Genomic DNA, 27,502 nt, shown 5'->3' on the forward strand with positions numbered 1-27,502 from the left:
TGCCAGAGTTGTAACAAAATGCTGTACAAATTAGTAGAATGTGCCTTGTGATAAATTCAAATTATGGTCATTCGTACAAACATCTGAGAAACACACTGATAATTAGTACGAACATTGTGCCTTACTTGAAGCAATAGAACAGTGCGTTTAGAACACTGAAGCATTGGGACAGTTCCTTTAACTGGCAGCCTGTGTCCTTGTTGCTTATACAGTGTGCCTTGAAGTGAATATAGGGGTTCATATTTATAATTGAGCCTCTGTCATATATAAATCCCTTTGGTGTCCATGGAATGCAGAAAATATAACCATAGCCTAACTTTTAAAATGCTCATAATTCCCTTCTGCTGTTACAGGATATTATTGGGGCACTTTATTTTGCGCGTCATGAATTTTCAAAAGTTCTTCTAAATCTTAACATTTTGTCATTTGTCAAACTTTCATATTGTGCTTTTTAATGCTATGTATTTTCTGTCTTTAGTGCCCTGGTGATAGCAGCAGTATTTGACCGTGATATTAATTGCAGAAGAGCTGCCTCGGTAAGATGCAATTTTACAGTTTTATTATTTTATTTAATTTATGTCATTTATAGTCTGCCTTTCTCACTAGGACTTAAGGTGGATTACACAGTGTGAAATTAGTACAGTCAGTATCAAGGACATTTTCATAAACAATGCCATAGGGTAAATAAATACAAGTTTACAAAGACATAGTATTAGCAAGAATCCAATACAGAGTTGAAGAAATGCTGAAACAGAACATAAGCAATTCTAAGACTGACATTAGACAACATGAATCACAAATAGCACATAGGAGAACATAATTTTTTTAAAGCTTGTGATATTTGTAAGAGCCTAGAGTAATATGGCCAATGGAGTTCCTGGGCAGTGTTTTCTATTTGATAAATTGCTTTTAAAGATGGGAATTTTTTTTAAAGTGCAACTAAATTTGCTAGAGGTTTTAATATAATGAGCAGCACAATCCTGAGGGCCGATGTTACAATAGCAATGCTGGTCTATTCACTATGGACATTTTATGAAGCAAAGAACAATACATGCTCCTCAGCTAGGCCCAGTCCACATAGTGAGTGTGCCGAAGTCCCTAGCAATACCAGAAACACCCACCAATCATGCAACACTGCCTAATGACATCACTCTGAGTGGCATACGCAGGGATACCCAAGCAGCAGCTGCCGATTTGTCCATGGTCCCTTAACACCATGCCTGCTGCCCCTCCAGACAGGGAGGGAAAGACTCAGCAACAGTGCAACTCCACCAGAGGCACATGGCAGGAGTGAGAAGAGCCTTAGGGCCAATGGACCTCAGGCTGCCCCACAGACAAGTGCCTCAGTCCCAACCTGTAGCTGATTTGTCATTTGCCAGGGAGGGGTCAGTAGGCACTGAGGCAACAAAAGGGGATTATATGACAATGTCCTTAGCAGTCTTTCACATCCTCTCCCGCACTTGTAGTTGACTGGGGAAGAGCCCTTACATAGCAGATGGGACACATGGGCCCAAGTTGCAGGGGGCTGGGGATGGTGACCAGAAGACAAATGTGTTTCCCTGGCAATGATCCAAATGGCAGCAAAACACAAGGCAGCGACCAGGCTTATGAGGAGAGGCCTGAGGCAGGCAAGAGGTGCACAGCTGATGTTTTGCCCCCTCATAGAAAGAAAGGGGGGATGGAATGGCTCACCAGATAAGCTGCCATAGACATCCATCATTTTGGCTTACACAGCCGCTCTGCGGTGAGCTCAGAGGTCCCATTGCTGCCATCGGCTCCCTTGCACCTCTGAGCCCTCCTATCCTGAGACACCCACATGCCCATTCCCACAATCTTGCATACTTATCAGATGTCAGCAGTGCTCCGGAGGAGTGTGAGACCCAGAGACATCCCAGAACATACATTTCCCCCCTCTGACCACCCTCTAGCCCACCCTTGTGCAAACAGCACAGAGCAGCCAGCAGAATGTGTGAGTGGGAGGGGGCTGAGGGTTGCAGAGGGGTGGCTGTGTCAGTCTGTTTCAACTATTGGCAACATATCTGAAGAGGTGCACTGTGACTCATGAAAGTTAATCTTGAAATGCATGTCATTAGTCTGTAAGGTGCCATTGGAACTTTGTTATATCTTGCAGCTAAATAAAATGGAAGTTTTACGGCATCATAAAGACTGACAACATTAGTCCCACCATGAACACACCTCCTTGAATGTGTAAAGGGAAGGCCATTATGGGAAACTCTTTGTGGAAATTAAAGGGGCGGAGGAGTTGGAGCAGTCAGTGGTGCGAGGAGGGGGGGGGGGAGAGTAAACCTCATGTGCCCAGTAGCAAAGACAGGGACATAGTTGTAGATAACTCCAGACTTTGAGCCGCAGCATGAATTGCTCTATAAATCCATTATATCTTTTCTGTTCTCAGAGGGCAGTGAGATATCTCTCTTTTTTCTGCCTGTCAACCTTAACTTGGCTGCTACTCTACTTCCCTGCCTTTGGAGTGTGACTGTCTTAATGATATATGCAAAAGAGCAGAGAATCATAGCTGCATACTCCTTTAGGCTGTATAGCTTGAGAACAGGGAGGTCTTATTTGAAGAAATCACAGTCTTTGGTGTTCTAGTCATACTGATACTTCCATGATGGGCTGTGTTGTATCATAGCTGCAGGCTAGAACTGCATACAGTCTTCATGTCCCACCCTGCTGAAACTCCTTAGTGCAACAAAGGAATTGGAAAATATTGGTAACTGCAACAGCTTAGTGGGAAGCCTGTGTTAACTGGACATTAATTGCTACAGTGAGGATTTGTATCAGTGTCTCTTCAAAATGCTTAATTACATGGAATAAATTAAGAGTTCATACAGAACTTGTGTAAGTCTTTTTATCTGAACACAGTCTTTATCTTTTGTTTTCCTTGTAACTACCTTGTTAGAGAGGTTATTGTTTTCACTAGCAGCAAAGCCAGTTGTGAAAAAAAAATGCAACGGGCACTAGAATGGGCAGGGCAGGCTGGCTGGGCATTGCTCCCTCTGCAGTGCCCAATCGGGGTGGAGGGGAGGACAAGGCGACCATGCGGGCATTGCCCTCTCCACAGGGCCCAGATCTGAGCCCCCTCCCCTGCACCCCATCAGGGTGGAGGGAGTGCAGGGTGGCTGGGCCTGACATGGGGCAGCACAGGGGAGGCCAGGCCTGGCATGGCCCACTCCCCACACCTGTCTGGGTGGGGGGAGCGCATGGCGGTCTGGCCTGGCCTGGACCCTTCCCCCGCACCTTGTCTGGGTGGGAGGAGCTCAGGGTGACTGGGCCTGGCATTGGGCAGCGCAAGGTGGCTGTGCTTGGCATGGCGCCTCCTCTGTACCCCATTTGGGTGAGGGGAACACAGGGTGCCTGGGCCTGGCATGGGGCAGCACAGGGTGGCTGGCCTGGCATAGCCCCCTCCCCCACATCCCGTCTGGGTGAGTGGAGTGCAGGGCAGCTGGGCCTGGCATGGGGCAACACAGAGCAGCAGGGCCGAGCATGGCACCCTCCCTCACGCCCAACTGGGCAACGGGATCGCAGGGAGGCTGGAGAGGAAGGCTGACCAGTTCCCTGATTGATCAGCTGGGGAAGGAGGCAGAGCCATGGCCCAGCTCCCAGTTGTGCCATGGCCCCGACCCCCGCCCGGCACGAAGAGAGGGGGGGCAAGCTCACCATTCAACTGATCCCTAGGCCAGCTGCCTGCTCTGCTGCCCATGGAAGCCACTAGGCTAGCTCGTGCCGCCCAGCTGACCTGTGGCCCTGGCCCTCCACCCCACCTCTGGGTGGACCTGGCTAGGTACAGGTCCCACTGCCGCTGTGAATTGTAAGTCTTTTTGTATGTAGCCAAGAGCACTTTTTTGCTTAGCTAATATTAAAGGAAACATATGATAAACTTACTGCGTTATTTACAAAATTTACATCCTGCCTTTCTACTCTCACCATGGCCACCACGGTGGCTTGCCAATTAAAATGATCCTAAAAAACAGTTAAAGCTAAACAAAAACACGTCATTATAAGAATTAAAATCAAGCTATGACACTCATACAAAGACCAAAAGCAGCAGTTAAAATGTAGTTCTTCCCTGCTAGTGGAAGCATGCTGTTTGAGTTTTCTCTACCCATTTACCTGTTCTCATTTATTTTTATATGTTACTTAAAATGTTGATGTTTAACTTTCTGTGTGGCATCCAACTATAGCCATGCTATGGAACAGTCTGCTGTTTATGACTGTGGTTGTTCCTGATCCTGGCTGGGGTGCAAAGAACCTTTTAAAATGTGCACGAGCTCTTCCTCTGATTACTGTACATCTCATACTGCACTGAAAAATGTGTTTGAAGCTGACCCCAGTTTCAGAAGCAACTTGCATTATCACTATAGTGTACTGTTGTGAGGAGAAAGGGACTTGACCTCCCCATAGAACTAGGTTCCCCGCTCTTTTACTCTGTCCATCTGCTGGTTACTGCAAGCCCACAGTGAAATAGGGCTGCGTTATATGTTGTACTACTTTTCATGGTAGAGAAACCAGTGCTTGTAACAGGCGCTCAATTTTTTCTCAAGAACGCAGAAGCTACACTTTTTGAAAAACACATTATGATGCCCATATACAGTGCAATCAATTTGGAAAATAAAACTGTCCTTCATATTAGTAAAGATTAAATAACTAAATCAGGAATTATTAACTGAAATGGTTAATTTATTTCATTATTTTAAAGTGAATGTTGTATTTTCCCATGACATAACAGGAGATAATATGCAGAAATAAGTAGCCACCAGCATTTTGGATATCTACCAGCATTTCAAGCTAAGGCAGATTTAACATGACTCAACACCAAAAAGAGAGATTAATTTAGTAACTAATGCTCTTCCCTCCCTCCCCTTCCCAACAAAGGCATAGTTTCATTCAAATTTAATCAACATATTGGAATTGTTTTACATGCCTGCTGAATTCATTTTCCCCCAAATGGTTATTTTCAAAGCTTAGAACAAATTGAAGAGCATAATTTAAGGCATGTTAATTTGAAATGATTGACATGCTGTATTATAAAATAAAAAATACACTGAACTCCTATGTAGTCTTCTTTCTTTTGATGTCTCTGGGAATTGTACTCATTCAGCTGAGCAACTGAAAATGATACATGAACTGCCATGTTTGCAACTCCATTGTAGGAAGAGATTTGTTAGAAGAATGATATTTTCATCTACGATCTTTGGTGCAGTCCCACATGGGGGGGGGCGCTGTGCTTGTGCAGGCCAGCCACTTGGAACAGGACTTTACCCAGCTTAAAGGCTATTAAGGGGGGCAACCTCCCCCCCCACTGCTCCGAGCTAATTTTTCCCACCAAAGCAGTCATGTGGTCGGGGAGGTCTCCCCCTTCTTCCCCCAGTTTGTTTCTTGCCGCTGCAGAAAAAATGGACAGCTTGACAGCTTTCTCAGCCTCTATCGTCATGTTCTGCTTAATAGTTGTAAATAGTTGTTAGTTAGATTATACTTAGTAGAAGTAGTTATAGAAAGCTTTTCGGTATCTTTTTTTAAAAAAATTGTGTTTATTGTTCTAAGCGGTTGTGGGGATCGTGAGAGTAGTGAGTGTTTTTTGTTTTTTTTTGCTTTTCCCAATCCCCCAAAATTTGAAATGGCAGACAAATTGCTCTTTAAGAAGTGTGTACAGTGCAGCACGAAGATAGCCAAAACAGATGGGCATTCACTATGCCTAGCATGTCTAGGAGAAGGCCACATCGTGGAGAGGTGCAAGCATTATCAGCATTTCACCCCCAAGGCAAGAGGAGATTATGCCTCCTGACTGAAAGCAATGCTGTGTGGGAAGGCAGTGTTGAGCACCAGTAGCCCAGTAGTGAAGATATCTGTCCCAGTAGAGCACACGATTTGAGCCGTTTCGGAGCTGGCATGGGACTCAGCATCAACGTTGGATCAGAGACCAGAGATCCTGTTGTACCTGACTGTTTGACCTCGAGGTCAGCAGCGAAAGTGGTCCCGGTCTCAAGGAACTTCCGCATCAGTCCAGTCTGTTGCGAGTATTGCCCTGATCGAGGAGAGCCCCCATAGGGCCATGGAAAGTGCATCTGGATCCCCAGCGCTGACAGGACCAGAAGGCACTTCTTTGGACCCACAGCCAAAGAAGAGCAAGGATAAAACTAAACATTTACAGAAGTCACAGTACAAGTCTCGGAGCCATGCAAAATCCGTTTCGGAATCTGCACCAGAATAATTCGTGGAGAAACCACTCACTCCTCATCAGAGATCGAGTTTGTGGTCCCCTTCACCTGGGAAAGACATGGAGCTCGGCTCCCAACGTCAGGGCTACCCACCTTGGAACCAAGTGGGGCAGGCTCACCAATGCCCACCCTGGTGCCCGCCTTACCTACCAACTGGATATCATTATGATTGGGACATGTATCCGCCTTTCCCATGTGCATCATCGGCCTCGGAACAGACGGTTCTGATGAAGCCCTCCCGCCATTTGGAACTGAATTGGTATACTCAGTTGCACACCATCACTTTGGAGCAGAGATCAGAGTCAGGGTCTGAGCTGGAGGTGGAAGGGTTGGAACGGAGCCTGACGGGCACCTCGGATTCGTCACCAGAGGAGATTGTGGGGGACTCGGAATGGAACTCCTCCAATATAGATTTTAAGCTGTACTCTGAGCAGAAGCTGTGTATGGCTACATTGCTGAATATTGATGTTTCAATGGTGTAGCAGAAGCTGAGGGATAGCATCCTAAAATATATCTGACACACCTGACACAGTAGCTTTCCCTATGAACGAAGGCTTTGTGGACATTATGGGCTGTTTGTTCCAGAAACCTGCTTCGACCTCTGCAACTGCAAGGAAGATGGAGACCCTGTATAAAGTTAAACAGGATAAATGCCCTTACCTGTTCACACACCCTCCAGCTTCCTCAATGATCGCTGACGAGCTTCAAGCACAGGCAGGGCAATATGGCAACACCTGCTGATAAGGAAGGAAGAAAGCTTGATGCAGTAGGCGGAAAGCTCTACTCATGATTGGCCCTGACGATCAAGATAGCAAACTATCTCGCCATAATGAGTGGTTACCAAATCTTTTTATGGCAAAAGATGGCTGCTTTCATGGAGAATTTGCCAGAGGAAAAGAGATCCTTCTCTAAGCTTATTTATGATGAGGCTCTAGTACTGTCCAAGCAGCAGATCAGTTTTCAGCAGGCACATCCTGGATGCTTCTGGAAGAGGTCTCAGCTCTGCTGTAGTGCTACATAGATATGCCTGGCTTAGGTCGACGGCCTTACCTCTTGAGATGAAAGCAAAGATTGAGGATATGCCGTTTGATAGTGCTTCCCTCTTCACTGAAAAGACCGATGAATACCTGTCTAAAAAGAAAAAAAGACAGACAAACAGCCAGATCCTATGGGGTCTTACCAGCAGTAGCCAGAAGTCTGATGTTTAGGCGTTCAGGAAAGCAAAATTACAACCAGAGGCATGATTTCTGCTCTTACCGGTTCCAACTATATAATCCACAGTATCCATATAGAGTGCCATATATGAGCCAAAATCAGTCAAGAAGGAAGCAGTCTGGGCATCCCAAGGCTTTGCACCAAAGCCAAGCTAATAAAGAGCAAGAGCATAATCAAAAGAGCCAGTTCTGACTAAAGGTGCAGGAACCACTGGCTTCAACCCCATTTGAAGACAGGCTGTTTAAGTTCTCCAGGCATGGCAGGACATCATGTCTGTTGGTTGGGCGTTGTCAATAATTAAAATAGGTTACAGGTTAGAATCCTGTTCCTTGCCTCCTACTACTTTGCCATCATGGGCACCTAACAATACTTTACCTGAATTACCGGAGGAGATTCCTACCTTATTACATAAAGGAACCCTCCAAAGGATCCCTGATTCAGAGACACCCTTTGGTTTCTTTTCCTATTTCTTTCTAGTAAACAAGAAGGATGGAGTAAAATGACCTATATTAGACCTCAGGAGTTTAAATGCCCATTTGAAAGTCTCAAAGTTTAGAATGGTGACACTTCCATGGGTTATAAACATGGTTTTGTCCGATACTTGGTTTGCGGTCTTAGATCTGCAGGATGCATATTTCCACACCTCAATACACCCAAAAGCACAGGAAATATCTACGGTTTGTGTTCAAAGGGGAAGTTGTCCAATACTTAGCACTCCTATTTGGCCTGGCTGCAGCACCTTGCGTATTTTCGAAGTGCGTAGCAGTGGTTGTTGCTCATGTAAGATGATTAGGACGTTCTATTTACCCCTACCTTGATGACTGGCTAATTACTGCTAGTTCACCAGGGGAGTTGGAGGAACTCACAAATGTTACCCTAAACACATGCGAGTCCTTAGGGCTGATAGTCAATAAAAAGAAATCTGAGCTGGTACCTAAACGTACTGTGAGGTTTATAGGGGCAGCGCTAGATTCCCTATCTAACAATGCGTATTTACCTTCTGATAGACTTACCTGCTTTCCAGTCTTGTCCAGTGTTTTCAAACCAATAGGTTCCAGTCTGCACAGTCCATACAGGTCTTAGTGGGGTTGATGGCTTCTACTACTGCGGTGGTTCCTTTGGCACTCTTAAAAATGCGGACCCTACAACTGCAGTTTATTAGACAGTTCCACCCAGAGGTTCAACTCCCCTTACCAAATTCTCAATTCCTAGGAAAGTCGTGCAATCCTTAGTGTAGTGGTTAGACTGTGATAACTTGTCTAGAGGAGTAGATTTTGGTATATATGGTTATGAAACCACCATTACCACAGATGCCTCCCTAGAAGGATGGGGAGGCCACTGGGAAGATTTGTCAGTAAATGGGGTTTGGTCTGAGTCTGAGAAAAGGAAGCATATTAATTTCTTAGTATTGCAAGCAGTTTACTATACTCTTAACTCATTCTCAGAGGGCAAGAAGGTTCAAGTCCTATTGGACAAAACAACCAGAGTATATTATATAAACAAGCAAGGTGGAACTGCCTCAAGGAAACTTTGCGAAGAAGCTATTCGTCTATGGGACTGGGCCATTGCCCATGGCATTACGCTTTCAGCCTTGCATATTGCAGGAGTCGACAACATAAGAGCAGACTTCATCAGCAGAGTGGGAAAGTCACATCATGAGTGGGTTTTGACAGACAGATATGTACGCCAAGTTTTTCTTCAGTGGGGGTTCAATCTGTTTGCAACACAGCATAACACAAAGGCCCCCAGGTTTTGCTCGGGGGGGGGAGGGGGGAGAGACAGGAATTCCCTGGGAGATGCTTTTCAAATCGAATGGACAGGAGGGCTGTTTTATGTGTTCCCTCCCATTCTGCTCATTCCCAAGGTGATTTGCAAGGTACAGGCGAACCAGACTACTTGCATACCGTTTTGGCCATGGCAGCCCTGGTTCCATATACTGAAACAGATGGCCAATGGGTGTTATGTTCACCTGCCAGTGGCTCTGGACTTGCTCACCTATGGGTGCACGATTTGAACAAACTGCACCTAACTGTGTGGTTCCTAGGGTAGAAGATATGCAGCTTTCGAGGGAAATGGCAAATGTTCTACTCAGTGCTCGACGGTTATCCACGAGGAAATCATATGTCTATAAGTGGAACAGATTTGTTCTGTGGGCAAAAGCTAGGACAGTAAGTCCAGAAATATGCCCCCCCTGTCTAACATCTATGACTATTTGGTATCCCTACAGTCATCAGGTCAGGCGTCTTTGTCAGTAAAAATTCAGTTTGGTGTAGTGGTTAGGAACGTGGGACTCTAATCTGGAGAGCCGGGTTTGATTCCCGGCTCCTCCACTTGAAGCCAGCTGGGTGACCTTGGGCTAGCCACAGTTCTCCGGAGCTCTCTCAGCCCCACCCACCTCACAGGGTGTTTTGTTGTGGGGATAATAATGGCATACTTTGTAAACCGCTCTGAGTGGGCATTAAGTTGTCCTGAAGGGCGGTATATAAATCAAATGTTATTATTGTTATGTTATTATTTAGTGGCCATATTGGCGTTTCATAAAGGCATTGATGGAAAAACAGTTTTTCACACTATTTATCGAAGCTGTTTCTGAAGAGCTTATACAATCTATACCCTCCAAGGGCCCCTTGGTCCCCCAGTGGTCTTTATCATTAGTCTTGGCTAAATTGATGCCGAAACTATTTGAACATATGGCAACTTGTCCTCTGCCCCTTCTGTCTGTGAAGATGGCATTTCTACTAGCGATTACATCAGCCAGGAGAGTTGGGGAGCGTAGACCCTCCTTTCCTATAGATTTATCCAGATAGGGCAGTAATGCATACTAGCCTACAATTTTTATCTAAAGTAGTTTCTAGATTCCATGTGTCACAAGTTAAACTCTGCCAGTATTTTTCCCTGACCATACCACACCCCAGGAATGAACACGGCATGCAATGGACACTAGAAGGGCTATTTTACAAGGATAGGACTCAATCTTTCCTTAAGGATTCAACATTCTTCGTCTGTCATTCAGGTCCTAATAAAGGCAAGGCTGCATCATCTCAGATGATCTCTAGATGGGCTATGTCAACAATTAAACGTTGTTAGAAAGTGGCCAACATCCCTTGCCACTTTGTTCTTCGGGCCCATTCAACCAAGGGCCCAGGCAGTGTCGACTGCTTTCCTGAGAGGAATTCCTATTGCTGACATCTGTCGTGCTGCTACATGGTTGTCTGGAGAGACCTTCATGAAACACTATGCTATGGATGTCAACTCCAGGAAAGAAGCTGCAGCAGGACAGGCAGTCCTACAATCTCTCTTTATCTGACAGTTTCTTCCCACCACTGGGTGAGTAGCTTGCTATTCTCCCAATGTGGGACTGCACCAAAGACCGTAGATGAAAACAGGGTTGCACCTACCTGTAACTGTTGTTCATCTAGGTCTTTGTGCAGGCACACATTACCCCCCTCCTGCCTCGCTATGAACTCTCTGACAGTCTTGGGGAGATTGCAGCGGCACAGGAGAACTGGGAGAAAAAAGGGGCGACCTCCCCAACCATGTGACTGCTTCAGCGGGAAAAACCAGCTTGGAGTGGTTGCGGAGGAGGTCGCCTCCCCTTAATAGCCTTTAAGCTGGGAAAAGTCCTGTTCCAAGTGGCTGGTCTGCTCAAGTGCAGCCCTCCACCCAAAGTGTGCCTGCACAAAGACCTAGATGAATGACAGTTACAGGTAGGTGCAACCTTGTTTTCCTCAGTCCTTATTATAGTGACATTATTCAGATGTGATTTTAGTGTGATTAAAAAAAAACTAATACCACAATAGTGATGAAGTTTACTGTCTTCAAAGCCACTCATAGTGGAGGTATATGGTTGCCCCTTCTCTGCTTTAATTTCCATAGTGGAGGAAAATGGCCTGTATCCAAGAATCTGTGTCATGAACATGTGTCAGGCTGGGCTAGAGGACTCACTCAGACTCTTCACTTCATCAGACACAGCTGCATGGCTTTTTTCAGCAGGAATGTGGTGGAACGGAGTTCCAGCACGTCTTGAAAATGGTCACATGGCCGGTGGCCCCACCCCCTGATCTCCAGACAGAGGGGAGTTTTGATCGCTCTCCATGCCATGATGCGGAGCGCGATCTAAACTCTCCTCTGTCTGGAGATCAAGGGGCGGGGCCATCGGCCATGTGACCATTTTCACCGAGGGCAATTTAAACTTTAAAAAACTCCCCCCTTGTTCTAGCTGACTCAAAGTGACATCATTGTGCGGTCCTGAGTTCCACCACTGAGTTCTACCACCTCTTTTCCCAGAAAAAAAGGCCTGCACAGCTGTATGAATTAAAGGTCTTTATTATAGGATTTCCCCTACTAGAACACTGTACTGTTGCTCTGTACAGTGTTCTACTAAGGGAAATCCTATAATAAAGTGAGTCCTCTAGCCAGGCCTGACATTGTGGAGCTTTCCCAGGTTCCTTTCCATTCCCTTCCAACTACCTGTAATCTTATTCCTGAAGTTGAAGTGGTGCACAAGAAAGGACAGATGTATGCAGACAGGATGAGGGGGACAAAATGGCTGAAATTATTCCTGGTGCTAGGAGACTAGCTTCTTTCAATGACCTGAAAAGCACCTAGCACCAGAAGAAAGTGTTGTGGAGTAGTGGACCATGTCAGTCGCGTAGGAAGAATGGTGCAAACAGCCTTGGAATCCAAGCCACAGTAGCATCAAAACTTGTATAATTCTGATACAAATTTTAGATGACTTTGTGCATTCATAATTTTTTCAGCTGCCATGTCCTTGAGAGTACTATAGTTCTCTACAGTACATTTAAGGAATGGAATGAAATGATTTGTACATGCACTGCTAGTGGTGAGGAGTTTGGAAGGGCACATTGAATAGTGATGACAACAGAACCTTGCTAGATCTGGATGCAGCTCTATAGCATGTCATTGACCCATGGCAATGCATGACACCTCTGCCTAACAAAGCTTGGTCATCATTGCCTCTTTTGGAAGGTGTCATCCAGGACTTGTCCTATTCCTCCTCATCAATTATGACAAATACTACATAGACTACTATATGCTGAGTCTTGCCGAACTTGGGCCAGCACCTCAAGTGCTGGCATGGATCAATATGTTATTGCCCCATGTTGATTATACCAGTCTAATGAGATCCAGCGTAGGTCAGCCAGAAGCAGACTCTTGGTAAGTTTTTCCAGTAGTCCAGCCCCAATTCCCTGTGACAATTCTGTTCCATTCTATTTGAGATTAATTTGGCAACTCCAGTGTGTTAGTTTATCCTCTTTGCCAGAATGTCAATAATCAGTAGTTTAAGTAGAAAAGAGGGTGCCCAAGAACTTAGTAATTAGTACTGTTTGGCCTTAAAAACTGGATCAGAATTCTACTGTAGTTTACATTGGCTTATGTTATGCATAAATTGTTTGCATATGGAATTGGGAAATTAATTCACACTGCAGCCATTCATTGTCCTGAGCAGGTAAAACTTTAGCAATGTTGTGCTAAATGTTTAAAATATTAATTGAAGCAGTGATTCTTGGTTGGAGATGGCTCTTAACAAATCTTGGTGCAATATATTCCTCATTCATCTGTGTATATGTGTATAACTCTTGAAGGCTAGCTAACAAATACAACTCCTATTTGGTAGACTTGCTGTTTCAAAAATGTGTTGATAATGTTTTTAGTTTAAAAAAAAAAGATTCCCCTATCTGCAAAGTCAAAATTTACCAGGGTGCTGTGTTCAGATACAGGCTGCTTCCACACAGAGCCCCCCTCCCCCATTTCAGCTACCAAACTCGACCACTGTGTGTGTGTGGGGGGGGGGGGAAGTATCCACACAATGTCATGATCTAAGCATACTCTGATTGCTCTCCTTGGTACACTCTTCCCCATCTTGCTTTCCTTCAGTCTCTTTGGGAAGAGCATAGTCTAAGTGCATAATCATGCCATCTGGACTGGAAAGTGCACGTTTTGTATGATCCCCCAAGCATTGTTGTCATTTTTCTTCTGTCAGCCCCTTGTGGCTGCCATTTTCAAATTAGAACATGCAAAATAATACGCACAATTTAAATATCATATTTTACTTAGGATACAGAATCCAGCTTTTCTTGTTGTAAGACTTTTAAAAAAAAAACAGAGTACATGGACCATTCATATATCTAATCTAACCTGCAAATATTCTGTAACAGCCTTTCTTTTTATGCCTTTAATACTGTGTGGAACCACCTTCATCTTAGAATTTTTAGTGTTAACATTTATGTTGGGCAAAATGTTCATAAATGCTGGCTCATGGTTGAAGTTTGACCTGGGAAGGACTGCTCCTAAATATTTTACCACTTGGGAAATGTTCATGTAGTAGTAATATTGTGGTGATAAATTCCCATGATGTGTAATAGAACCTTTTGAGGTTTCAGAAACAAGTGCCTGTGGAAGTTATTCATTCCCTTCATGTTCAGATGTTTATAGATATCATGAGCTTTTGCTGCCAAGTACTGAAAATCTTAAAACATATATGAATAAATTCAGTGACATCTGCTGACTAAAACGATTGTATGTCCTATGATTTGCCTCTGTACTATTATTCTTTCTATTACGCATCTTCTGTTCTTTATAATGTTGAATTGAAAAGTTCTGAATTGAAAACACGGGAACCTCAAAGATAGATATTTTAACGTGTTTAAGTACAAATGCGTTGAGTAATAGAATCTATTATGAAAGTGAAGTCTGTGATGCAGAAGCCATCTGACCAAGCTGCTGTTTCCTCATGAAATTTATGAAAGGAGGAGGAGTGCCTGGGAGTCATTACTGTAGAAATCTAAAAACTGTACATTACCACACACAAGCTTTCCGGAAGCAAGCTGAAAAACCACCCTGCCTCAGTACTTATATTCTTAGGGTATTGCCTTTTCATTTCTAGTGGGAAGTCCTGTGTCAGCAATAAAAGGCCAGTTTTGTGGGTGTATCTGTTTTTAATAAACATGCATTCTTAAAACTGTTGGCATTCAGCGTGCAGATTTAAAAGAGCATTAGCCCATAAAGCAACAATTCCTTGAGGGCATATTCGACCCACAAACCTGACTTTATTTCCAAAAAGCAAAGCCCATGGGTCATTTATATTACTGCATGCTTGTTTTGAATTCATGAGCTGGTGTTTATCTGCAAGCAAGTCTGACTCATTTTTGTGTGTTTGTTCTCTCTTTGTTCTTAGGCCGCCTTCCAGGAGAATGTTGGTAGACAGGTATGACAACTTTAAAAAATCCTTTCATTTAATTTCTTGTAAATCTACTGTAGCATAAAGTTACATGTGGGCTTTTTGTCATTTGTAGAACTGAGGGGAAGGTTTGGTGAATTTGGATAAATCTCAGAATTGTCACAGTAATGTTCCTTGTGTACTCAAAATGATGTACTCAAAAAGTGATGTTCTGTATGCCTTCTTGGAAGGAGCCTTAGGCTTTGTTTGAGGCATCATACAATGTAGCATGGACCTATATTTGAGTATGATGCTAAAGGTAACTGAAGTTGAGATCCAAGACCTATGTACAGATAATTATTTCTGCAGAGCAGCAGAAACGTCTTCTTCTTTACCGCTGCTTGGCATCCTCCCTGATCCAGCAACAGTAACCTAAAAGCTGTAATAAATATAATGTAATTAAAGAGGGAGCATGGCTTCATAACAGGGGGATTCATACTTGCCCTACTTCCTTATTGTAATCTTGCCTCAGTCTCTGATGTCAATGGGGCTGTCACATTTTTAGACCAAAATGCAAGCTTCTTGTGGTCTAGTTAATTTCACCTTTAAGGGAAACTTCAAAAGAAAATGCTCTTGAATGCACAGGAGAGAAGGTGGGTGCATAATTACAGTGGATTAAAAAAAACAAGAGAGAGCATCACATGTCTTTATTGCTCCATACTTTCTTTCTGAGGAAGATATGTACACCTATACGACAAATATCAATCATGGTTTCATACAAATTCAGAGACCTCCAACTATCAGGCAGTCTGATGGGGGTGGGGAGTGGAGTGGATCTTTCTCTGTAAATGGGTAAATGATGTCTTTCTCACAACAGCTTGTTTGAAGGATCAACTCCGCATCATCGAGGATAAATCCAAGACGCTGTTTTTGTGTTTGACCGAAAGCTGATATATTTGATTAAACTAACCCATTGGTACAGATTAAACAAAACCGAAAATTTTGGATTGATATAACCTTCCTTCAGAGTAAGAGAGAATTAATTGAAACAAACTTTCAAAAGAGGAGACAAGAGGGGGTAGTGGCAGTGTTGAAAGATATGTTATGTTATTATGAAGAATGGTCATGCAAATTAGTGATTAGCAATAATTAGTTGCACATGTAACTTTTGCAGAAGATTGGTTAAGGGGCAGGAAAGTACAGTCTTTTTTTGCCTTGGTTTTTCCTGGTTTCCTATGATACTTTAGTCAATTATAAGAACACACTTTATGAAATAATCCCTTGTGGTAATGTAATGTATCATCAAACACTCCACCCCTATAATGAAGCAAGGGTAGCTGAAATGCTGTCATATACTCTTCTCAAGCACCTGTTCATCTGTGATTCATGGATTAGAGTTTTACTTTTCAGCATAGAAGTATAGAAGTGCCTATGGTTCTTTAACAAAAAAGTAAAATGAAAGTTTGGGAGGATTCTTTCCAGGTTTCAAAATTTGTTCTCCAGTAGTCTTATCACTTTCAGAGTCCACATCTGAAAGCTTCTCTAAGAATCAATATAATTTTTTGGCATTCAGTTCTGAGTGAGAAAATGGGAGAGTTCTGCTTTCTTTGTATTTAGAATCTTTTTCATGCCTGTAACAATTTTCCGCCATGGCCAGAAGAACAGACTGGAGACAAATCAAAAAACATAGTGTGTGCAAGTTTTCAAGAACAAACTACGGGAGGGATAAGAAGATGTGGTATTTCTAGGCAGCTAATCCATTTCTAACAATGTGGGTAAGAAGTTCCACAGAACTGTTGGGTATCCAAGTACAGGGTTCCTCAGAAGGCCCTTCTATCATTTCAGATAGAATGCCAATCAATGTATGAAAGTATGAAAAATAATTATTCTATGTCCTGGATCTCTATAAACTTTATCTGTAGCCATTTGGCCTTAGGTTTGGTTCTTGTTTTTCTGCCTCATGCTTGTTGCTTCTTGGTACACTCAATCCTCGCTGCCTTAGGGTTTTGCCAACTTCTGTTTTTAATATCAATTCTGACTCCCACTGGGTCTGAAACTCAAGCCACTCCCTTAAGTGTCTCTGCACCCTGGGGTGGCTTTACCACACCCTCCATTGACTGTTTCTTATTGAGATGGCAAAACAGTCTGGTTTGCCTGGCGAACATGCTAGTGCTGGTTATGATGTTACATTGTGAGAGATGGTTGCTTAAGTGTGCAGCGCTTCATTCTACCAATAAAACTCTTGGTTATTCTCTTTTTCAGCCGAGTGGCTTAACCTGTTTAGCCCACATTGGCAGATCTTCCCTTTCATTTGTTAGGCTTGAATGTTCCAGATAGTCTTTTACAAAATTTGGCAATGTGTTGTAACAGCTTAAGCATTCTACCACAGGTGGTAAAATCTTTCTCCCAGCCTCTCACTTGTGTTCTAGTGATGATATTTAGCATTCATATAGCATTTTTATATGCCCTGGACCTCCTTTTATAAACAATTACCAACAAATGAAAATGTTTTATTGCATCATCAGAGGTGGACATATGGATGTTGTCTGAACTTTTTGTGTGCAACAATTTAGAGTCTTTTAAGGGAAAGACCACCCAAATGACACAAAACAGTAGCATTCAGGGAGTTGTTAATGTTATTGGAGCAGTGGAGGCAAAAAGAATACAATGGAATTCTTGGGGTAGCAGGGTTGAAAAAGTGGAGTATCAGTTGATTCAAGGGGAAGGGGAGACATGAAATGGGAGGAAATAAAGAGAATTAATGATTAGTTAGCATCCATATGTGAAGACCAGAGAAATGAATTTCTGGATGGAGTGGGTTGTTTCTCTTTAGACATTTTCTATGTGATCTTGGTGAGGGAAGGTTTACGATTAGTTTGGATAAAAGAGGAAAATGGAAGAAAGAGGACAGTGAGAGGCGAAGGTAGGGCTTTGAGAATTACAGTTACGCTGCACTTGTCGTGAGACAGAAATCGTCAGCCAGAAAGAGATGGTGTGAGATGGCCAGGCAGGTCTGTGAGACAGAAATAGATAGGATAGGATGTGGAGGGAAAAGATGGGATCACATTGTGCATGCATTGGCATTAGGGGGCGGGGAGGTGGAGGAGGGTGAAAAATTCTCCCACAATCTTCATGTTAGGTAGGTAGTTGGTTGTGGAAGTAAGTTGTGTGAGTGGAATGAGCAGCTCATTCTGCAGGTCATAACATTAGAGGAGAAGGAACAAACTCCTGCCTGTGCAGAGAGAAGCCAGCTGCTTACACCCGTCCTCCTCTGTGCCCGAGGCACAATAAGAGTGCCTGCCTCCAGGGGCCTATGCTGTCCGAGAGAGAGGAAGAACTGCTTATTCTGAGAGAGATCAGCTGCTTTGAATGATACTAATTTGCATTATGCCTCACTTTGCTGCTCAGTTCTAGCTCAGGCCTGTGGGTTGGAATGTGCCCCTGGGATCAGAGTATCACAGCAGTTTTGAGGGGAGGGGGGAGGTATGGCAGTGGGTGAAGGTATAGAGTTGAAAGAAGTGAGACATAGATATGCCTGGCTCCCTTCTAACCTCTGTCCCTTGGAATGATGATGGTCAGGCCCAATGTGTTTCCTTCTCTTCCAGTTTGATGTTGTGTAATAAATACCATGTCAGTGAAGAACAAAATCGATACCCTCCAGGAACTTATTAGGAGGGACAATTGTGACGATTTGTGTGACCAAATCTCACAAATCTGAGTGAGGAGGATGTGATCCCTCTAACGCAATTAACACCACCAGGTTACTTGGTCCTTCAACAACCTCAAACAGAAGGTGGGGGGGGGGGGTAGGGATACTCCTCTGAGATATTTTTCCCTTCCAAGGGGTCCCTGCACCAAAGATTTCTGGCAATGAATGTGTAGGCCTGGCACGGGAAGCTGGGGGTTCTGCTGGTGTTCTGACTGCCCAGCTCGCCAGCTGACACTCTACTGAGGCTGTTGGAGGCTGTTGCTGATTGGGTACTGTGTTCTGCCAGTTTAGCTCTTCCCCCTCTTCTTCCCAGGGAACACCTCTTCCCTAACTAGGTCAAACTGGGGGACTTGCTAATGCCCGATTTATTATGCGAAAATGCTCAATCTAACCTTCTTGCCTCTTATTAAAATGAAAATGCAGAAGGCAATCAGCTTCTCCATTAATACAGCACTGGCCAGCATCCAACACAGAGGAATCAAATGATGAATGTAAATCTAGAGGCAGAAGTCAGTCTCAGGCAGGTTACAGATCTGCAGGGGCAGAGAGGAGAGGCTTGTCCAATCTTCCGGATGTACCAGCCCCTCCCTGGTCAGTCAAGAGCCCTAGGGTTTCCCACAGGCAAAGGTTGTATTCCTTTGCAGAATGTAGAGAACATGGACCCAGACTGACATCTCTGAATACTCTGTTTCCTCTTTGACTAAGAAGGAAGGGGAATTCTCCAAGGAAGAGGAATCTATGGTGACGACCATGCAAACTTGCCTCTTTATGCAGGAGATTTTCCATAAACTGCTTCCCAAACTACTGCCCATCTTGGAGATTTCAGGTAGCAAGGAGCTGGAGGAACTAGATCTGCAGGGTTGGCTAGAGCCTTTCCTCTTGCAACCGTTTCTTTCTGCAGTCCTTTGGACTTCTACAGGTGGTGGTTCCCTGTTCACCAGAGCAATCTGTTTCTGGCTTCAATCCTTTCTGTGGCCGACAAGGATATCCCTAAAGGGCTGAAGGATAATTTAAAGAAAACTGCCCTGTTCACATTATATGCTTCATTTGAAGCATATAATACTTTACTTCCTATATGCCATTCAACTATCAGCCATGGTACTGACTTCTAGCACAGGTGAGCCTGATCTCATCAGATCTCAGAAGCTGAACAGGGTGGCCTTGGTTAGTAATTGGATGGGAGACCTCCAGTAAAGACCAGGGTTGCAGAGGCAGGGAATGGCAAACCACTCTGTTTGTCTCTTGCCATGAAAACCCCATGAGGTGTCACCATAAGTCAACACTGACTTGAGGACTCTCTCCACTAGAGATGGGCATGAACCAGAAAAAAATCAAACCATGCGGTTCTTGGTCCGTTATGTTTCATGAACCACAAACTTTCACGAATCTGCCCCAATTCATGCACCAGTTCATTTTGGTTTGTGAAAACATCACTTCTGGGCCAGCAAATCACCACTTCTGGGTCAGCATAAGGTCACTTCCGGGTCAGCATAAGGTCTGCAGAAAGCCCAGCCCCCGTTGCCTAGGAAACTGATTAATTGGGACCAGGCTGTCTGCAGTGACAAACCAAAAAACGAACCAAACAAACTGCCCTAAAGTTCGTGGTGGTTGGTCAGAAATGGGCTCTGATGAACCGCTGGTTCACAAACCATGAACTGGCTTGGTTCATGACAAACTTTGGTTCATATTTCGGTTCGTGCCCATCTCTACTCTCCACTACCTTTGATATCAGAGAGTGCTATAATACCTGCCTGCATAGCTGGGGAAATTACTCCAACTCCCAGGCTTGGATAGCTAGCATTTTGTTCAAAGGGGTCAATCTCTTTGGGTTTGCCCTAGACAAATACCTGATGAAGGACAAGCAGTCCCTAAGCGGTCTCAGGAATCAGGGAAAAACAAAAAAGAAATTCCAGCCTTTTTAGGAATTCCAGAACCAATACTAGCTTCACATCTTTCAGAGGTAAGATGAAATGGCAGCAATCCAGGTCCTTTGCAAGTTCCAACAAGCTGTCTTCTCAGCCCAGACAAGGAGAAAAAAGAATTTTGTAGTGTAACGCCAAACCCCTGTGAGCTTTTCAGGACATCAGAGGCTGTCTGTTGCACTTCATGCATGTCTGGCGACAATCTATTCCTGACCAGTGTGTCTTGAACACTGTCTCCTAGGGTTATTCCCTGGAATTTATGTACTTGGCCCCAAACTAATTTGTGCATCTACTGAGCTTTCGCTTCCTAGCCAAGCATCATCATCTTCAAGATATAGATCATCTCCTAAAAATGGAGCAATAGAACAATTTCCAGAGGACTTTAGGGGTTTACTCTATCCTTTTTCTGGTTCTGAAGAAATATTGAAATATGATTCTTAGCATGTGATAGCTGAACAGACTAATAAAAAAAAGAAGTTCAAAATGGAAATCTTCAGGTTGATAGTGGCTGCAGTCCACAAAGGGGATTTCTTGGCATCAGTGGACCTGCAAATCCTAATTCTTCAGAACCACCAGAAATTCCTTCTATTTGCTTATGCAAATAAGCTTTCAGTATTGGGTACTGCCCTTTGCGTTAAAGACAATCCCTTGAGTCTTCATGAAAGTGCCTGTTTTCCTGGTGACCCTGTTGCGAATTCAGGCATTGTCAGTCTTTCTGAATCTGGACGACATTCTCATCAGATTCCCCCTCTTTCCCTCAGGGGATGGCTGACTTGAAATGGATCATGGCCTGCCCTCAGGTCCATGGCTTCATAATCAACTGGGAGAAAAGCTGTCCGGCCCTTTTTCAGCATATCTTCTGCCTGAGGGTTCTTTTTTGGGGGGATAGCATCATCATCATCATCATCATCATCAACACCACCACCACATCTGCCCTTCAGAAGTGTGTTGTTGTTATCTTCATGACAATCACCCTGTGAGGTGGGTGGGGATGAGAGAGCTCTGAGAGAGCTGTGACTGACCCAAGGTCACCCTGCTGGCTTCAAGTGGAGGAGTGGGGAATCAAACCCAGTTCTCCAGATTAGAGTCCTGCTGCTCTTAACCACTACACCAAACACAGCTTTTCTGTCCTGGGAACAGTAGCTTAAGATGTAGACATTGATCCAAGATACCAGTCAGAAGGCATAAGAGAACTTTCTAACCATGGCATGTTAGTTTCCTGTCAGGATGTAGTTCCATGGTCCAGACTTCATGCCCAAGAGAAGAGAGATCTTCTCTTTCAGGGGCCCATTTTTTATCCTCAAATGGAAATGCTAAAGCTGACATCTTGGAGGCTGAGTAGCAGCAGTTTAGGGAAACAGGCTATTCTGCCCAAGTCATTGATACCCTAGCAGCTTTAAGAAGGACTACCACCTCTTGGAAATAAATTATAACTAGAACCTGTAGCATACATTCACAAGATAGCAACTTAAAAAAAAATCTTGACTATTGGTTTTCATTTCTGATCTAATAGCACTTGAGGTACTTGCAGGAAAGGAAATTTATATATAGCATTCCATAACATGATCCTGAAGCAAATCAAGGTCAGTTGATCAGCATTCCAGCTATCTGACCTATATATCACGAATTAGGAGTGACAGTGCATGTTTCCAGGCAGTTATTACACAAAGTGGAGGTGTGCTAGGAGACTGTGGACTGAAAATCAAATGATTGATGTGGAGAAATGTAATCATCTACCTGACTGCAGCAAGGTGTCACCCCTGCTTTGATGGAAGCAATGGTGCAACCGCTTCTAAAGAAACCTATTCTGGACCCAGGAGAGTTAATTAACTACTGTTCTTGAGCAAGGTGATTGAATGAGTGGTGGTTGGGTGACTTTAAGGATTTCTGAATGACATGGATTGTTTACATCCATTCCCATCTGGTTTCAGACCTGGTTATAAAACTGAAATGTTCTTGATCATTATTTATTAAGCAGATTATTTTTTTTCTGGAGTTCATTTTAATTATTTCTTTTCCAAAGATGTGTTGAAATGCGACTTTGTTGTGGCAGTCACTTTTCAACTCGTATTTATCATTAGTATGAAATTACGCATTATCTGTAATTTTTTTCTCTCCTAACATTGATTAGGGTACTTTCCCACATGGAATTGACGTTTTGACTGCAGCGGATTATTTTGCTGTTGGTAAAATAGCTAATTGTTTCCTCAATATAAGGTAAGATTATCTTCAGTTTAAAGTGAAAAACCTGTTTTGCCTGAGTTTTATGGTAACTTAAAAGCACTTTCTTGGCTTTCCCTGTGCACATGTGATACAGTCTCCAACACCCCTGTGCCACAAGTACATAATCTCTCATTTAAAGGGATATGAGTATAACGGCCTTCAAGTATTGCTGATGGCAATCCATTACAGTATGCTAAAGTAAAAGCTCTCCTATATTTTGGGATACTGGTCGTTATTAAATAACTTGTATGTCTTAAGTACTGGGGAATTTAGATCCCAATATAAAGTCCTATATGCTGGGGCATGCATATTTTGATAGTTACAATACTTTTGCTTGACTAATGTCCAGGCTTTTTCAAGATGGTAAAACAGCATGCTAGGAGAGAAAACCCCATGCTGCTAATTCCTTTGATTATAATTCCCCCTCATTTACTCATAAATGAATCTATCCATACTAAAGAAGCGCAACCAGAGGATGGATATCTGTAGCAAGTAGTCAACCAGTTTAAGGCTACAATATTTGCAGTAGCTGTTGCTGAACATAAACCCATCCCGAGGCTCATAACTTCAGTTGTTACACTTTTAGGAAGTGTCAGAGTTCCTATGTGGAATTGAGCCAGATAGAGATGGGAACGAACTGGGAATATTCCAAACCATGCGGTTTGTGTTTTGTTGCATTTCACGAACCATGAACTTTCATGAACCAGTTTGTTCAGTTCGTGAAAATGTCACTTCCGGGTGAACAGAAGGTCTGCAGAGAGCCCATCCCCCCTGTTGCCTAGGAAACTGATCGGCACCAGGCTGTCTGCAGTAACGAACTGAAATACGAACCAAACAAACCGGGCTAAAATTCATCACAATTCACGAGAAGTGAGATCCCACGAACTGCACGTTTGTGAAGCATGAACTGGTCCGGTTTGTGATGAACTTCGGTTCGTATTTCAGTTCGTGGCAGCCTCTAGAGCCTTTGTATGTTTGAATTGCATCCATCAAGCCAAATAAGTACCCCATACAGTAGCTGAGGCACCACTTTGGCTTTGTATATATGAACCAAGCTGGAACAAAACAACCTGCGAAAGCAGGGAGGGCGGAATATAAATGTAGTAGTAGTAGTAGTAGTAGTAGTAGTAGTAGTAATAATCAAATAATTGCTCAGACAAATTGGTCGGCATTCACTTGTTCATGTTGCAAATGTGCTGACCATTTGCTGGAATAATGGAATGCAAAGCCCTGATACTTGTAAAAGTGCACTTGCTGCAGCTGGTGCCTATGCCATGGACCAACTAATCTTCTCTACTATTTGAGAAAACCATGACTTTTTCATAATTAATTTCCAGCTTGCAAGAGAGAGATACTGTGGATGTGTGTATATAATGTTTCTCATATAACACTCTTTAGATCAGCTAGTGTTATATGTGGAAATGAAACTCACCCTTGCCATCTGAAGTGATATAGTCCAAAGTTCTGTCTGCCTCATCTTTCTGCTTAATGTGTTAAATTCAAATGTGTTCAATGTATAAGCTAGAAAATGTTCTTAAAACTCACTTGAGTGCAGGTCACGTAATGATATACCAAACAGATATTTATTAGAGGTTTGGAGATCTTGTAAAAACTACCAGGGCTTAAATGTTTATTTGAATGAGCATATTTCTCTTTGTTTTTTTCTCTTTGTTTGTTACTTTGTTCCTAAATTATATTTCTGATTGTCCCTTTCATCTATAAGCTGCTCAGCCTACGCTTGTCCATGGTACTCCACCCTCCCTGTACTTCTTGCTTTCCTTTGTACACACCTTCCTCCTACACTCAGCAAGTTTCTCAACTATTTTTCATAGCTAAACTAAAACAAGGAAACCCACTTCTTTCCCACTTTTGATTTTGGGATATTTTCTCTTATCCCCCTGAGATACTGTAAGTAAGAGATAGTCTTAGCTAGAGTATCAGTTACATTCAGCCTATGAAGAGCTGTGCTTCCTTTCCTTTGAAAAGTGTATAACCAAGAACTCTTCCTCTCCAAACAGATGTGTGACTTTAGAGGGTTTTGCCTTCTGTAACATAGCATTTGTGTGGCTTCAGTCGCCTACCTCTTTCCAAAAGGTGTGATGGAATAAGATCTTGGATAAGATTCCCTCTGTATATGGTTGTGTGTGTGTGCACCTGTGAGTGTGTTAAAATGAATAGCAGGCATGAGGCAGAGGAAGGTTAACTCTTTTGCCCTGTAGTGTTCACTTGCTCCTGTTGTTTGCCTCATGATAGAAAGTATGCAGATAACTCGGTAGTACCATTGTTCTTTCCCCCCACAGTACAAATAATAGGAAGGTGAGTGTGACTTAAGTTGGAAAACTGTCATGGAATAGGAAAAGTTTTATCTCTCAAAAAGGCTCCAGCCCCAATCCAGTTCACACAACTCCCCCTGAAGCTACAGTATGTTTTTAAATATATATGTGTGGTCCAATCACAAATCTCACACCATCTCATCTAGTTGTATACTGTTTTTAAACATGCACATTTTTGTTCTATAGGGAGCTCTTGCACGGTGCCTCTAGCTAATCTAGGTTATATAGGCTTTATTTCATAGGATTATTAGTTTATAGAAAGTCCTGCTTCAAGTACTGAACGGGAAGATTTTAAGGTGTTTTCCCCTTGTATACAATTATAGCTTTAAAATTGTTTTCTCTACATAATACTATTCCACCAAAATGAAGGAATTAATCAGTTTCGTATACTATTTTAGAATTTCTTAACAATTGAAATTGAATATACATGTGTTTTTTTTATCCACTTTTAAAAATATTTTAATACAGTAACACTTAATTTTATCTTCACATTTCTACTCCTCTCTTTCACTTTGCATTTCTGTTCTTGTCTTTCACGTTGTTTTTCTTAATGTTGATGGTGTGGAATATCCCCCTCCCCCTCCCATAGTGGCAAAATGTCCTTTTGTAAACTCATTCTGTTTGCAGTTCTTTAGGTTCCACCCACATATTATTTGGATGATCTTTCTCAGGACCATGTCCTATGCTTTGCCACACATACAGTAGCAGAAGAGCTTAAGGATGTTGACTGTGTTCCCAGTCCTTGATCTGGCATTGAGAAGCAAAACTCTGTACTAAGGGAACAGAAACACAAGTTGTTTTTTCAGGCTGGAGAGGAATGTGGGCAGAATTCCTAATTGCTTCTAATTTGGCATTCTGTGTGTTGTAGTAGTGGTGGCCTTGCCACCAATATAACACCATATGTCATACCAAGCAGGAGGGGCTGCATATGTGTGTGCGAGGGCACTTCCTGTTCTTCTTGCCCCACTTCCCACTGGGTAGTTTGAGACCGCCACCAACCAAGACATGTCCCTATCTTGTTCTCCAGTAGCTTGGGACACTGATTGGGCTCTGAATGAGAGCCTCGCTACAAGTGACATCTTACACGCGAACGGCACTTGATCATTTTCGCAAGTCTTTCTGGGTACTGAAGTCCCTCTCCCACACCCCTTTTCCTTCTGTTCCTTCCCCTCTCTGTTAGAATGACTGCCTGAAGAGACGGAGAAAGCCTACGACAGCAGCTTTTGCAAATCGTCTTGCTGTGGGGTGGGAGATGCTCTGGAGAAAGCTGACATGTCGGTGAAGTCCTTCCCTCTCTGTTAGAACTGTTAGAATCGCTGCCTTAAAAGTCAAAGAAAGCCTGCTTTTGCAAATCGTTTCTCCAGTCACAAGCCTGCTCTCGATCTTTGGGGGCGGGCAGCTGCAACTTTGCTAATCGTCTTGCTCGGGGAGGGGGGTGGAATGCTCTAGAGAAAGCTGAGAAAGTTGCAGCTGCCCACCCCCAAAGATCATTGAGAGCAGGCTTGTGACTGGAGGAACGATTTGCAAAAGCAGGCTTTCTCTGACTTTTAAGGCAGCGATTCTAACAGTTCTAACAGAGAGGGAAGGACTTCACCGGCATGTCAGCTTTCTCCAGAGCATCCCCCACCCCCCAGCAAGATGATTTGCAAAAGCTGCTGTCATAGGCTTTCTCCGTCTCTTCAGGCAGCCATTCTAACAGAGAGGGGAAGGAACAGAAGGAAAAGGGGTGTGGGAGAGGGACTTCAGTACCCAGAAAGACTTGCGAAAATGATCAAGTGCTGTTCGCGTGTAAGATGTCACTTGTAGCGAGGCTCTGAGAGGAGTATGGATGCTCTTAGCTCCCACCTCCCTTTTCTTCTCTCTGCTATCCAATCCTGCCTAACGAGATTGTAGCATGTGCACGGGAGAATAGCTAGACTTGTAGATGAAGCTCTTTGAACACAGTCTAAGTTTGTGAAAGAGAAAGAACTTTATTCACTACAACACAGCTTTACACTTTAGAGTACAGGTATATAGGGAAAAGGTCTATCACAGCACTAAACTATTGCAGAACTAAGAGAGAAAATAAAACACTTGAGGCTAGTCTAAGCTTAGAGATACAGATGATACTTGGCTTCCCCTCCTTGGGATGGACACAAGCCTGCTAGAACTTATGAAATAGAGGCAGACACCCTTGTTATTCTCTCCCTTGTTCCTGATCTGACTTGAGCACCACGGACAGAGTGTCCAGATCTTGTAACTCCTTCTGCCATATCTAGGTGGGTTTCCTTTTGCTGAAGTGATGCCCCTTGTAGGTTCCACCCACATATTATAGGTCATTCAATATTTTTTCTCCAGTCAGTGCACCTCTCTCTCCTGTATTGCCCCATTCAGGTTATCCAAATAGCCATCCAACTTACCCTTCCTGGCAGTTGGGCAAATGGGTATCTCCTTGCAAGAAACTCATTTCCCCTAAGCTGGCAATTAAAAGCAGTTTATTACTCCATTCCTTGGGAAAATGTGTTTCCCCCTGAGGTTTGGATCCCTTGGGTGTAATTCAAGGCATCTGACACTCTCCTGTCATAACACCACAAGTGCTTTATACTTTACAAATACCTTAAGTCACTCCTCTCTTGGATAGTTTGAGGGGAAGAATTAAAACACAATGAAAGGGGAAACATTCTGTTTCAAGAGTAGTTATTCAG

General features: G+C 43.3%; 1 protein-coding gene across 1 annotated transcript in view; it reads left to right on the forward strand.

Moving 5' to 3' along the window:
- The window catches only part of TBCD (tubulin folding cofactor D), a 202,975-nt gene that overhangs the window by 95,254 nt on the left and 80,219 nt on the right, over window positions 1–27,502 (forward strand). Inside the window, exons 16-18 of the mRNA XM_054978807.1 lie at window positions 479–536; window positions 14,650–14,679; window positions 22,394–22,479. Of these exons, the coding sequence (XP_054834782.1) occupies window positions 479–536; window positions 14,650–14,679; window positions 22,394–22,479 (174 nt within the window). The remainder of the gene's footprint in view (window positions 1–478; window positions 537–14,649; window positions 14,680–22,393; window positions 22,480–27,502) is intronic.

The sequence above is a fragment of the Eublepharis macularius genome, chromosome 4 (assembly GCF_028583425.1).
Source record: "Eublepharis macularius isolate TG4126 chromosome 4, MPM_Emac_v1.0, whole genome shotgun sequence".
Classification (NCBI taxonomy): Eukaryota; Metazoa; Chordata; class Lepidosauria; order Squamata; family Eublepharidae; genus Eublepharis; species Eublepharis macularius.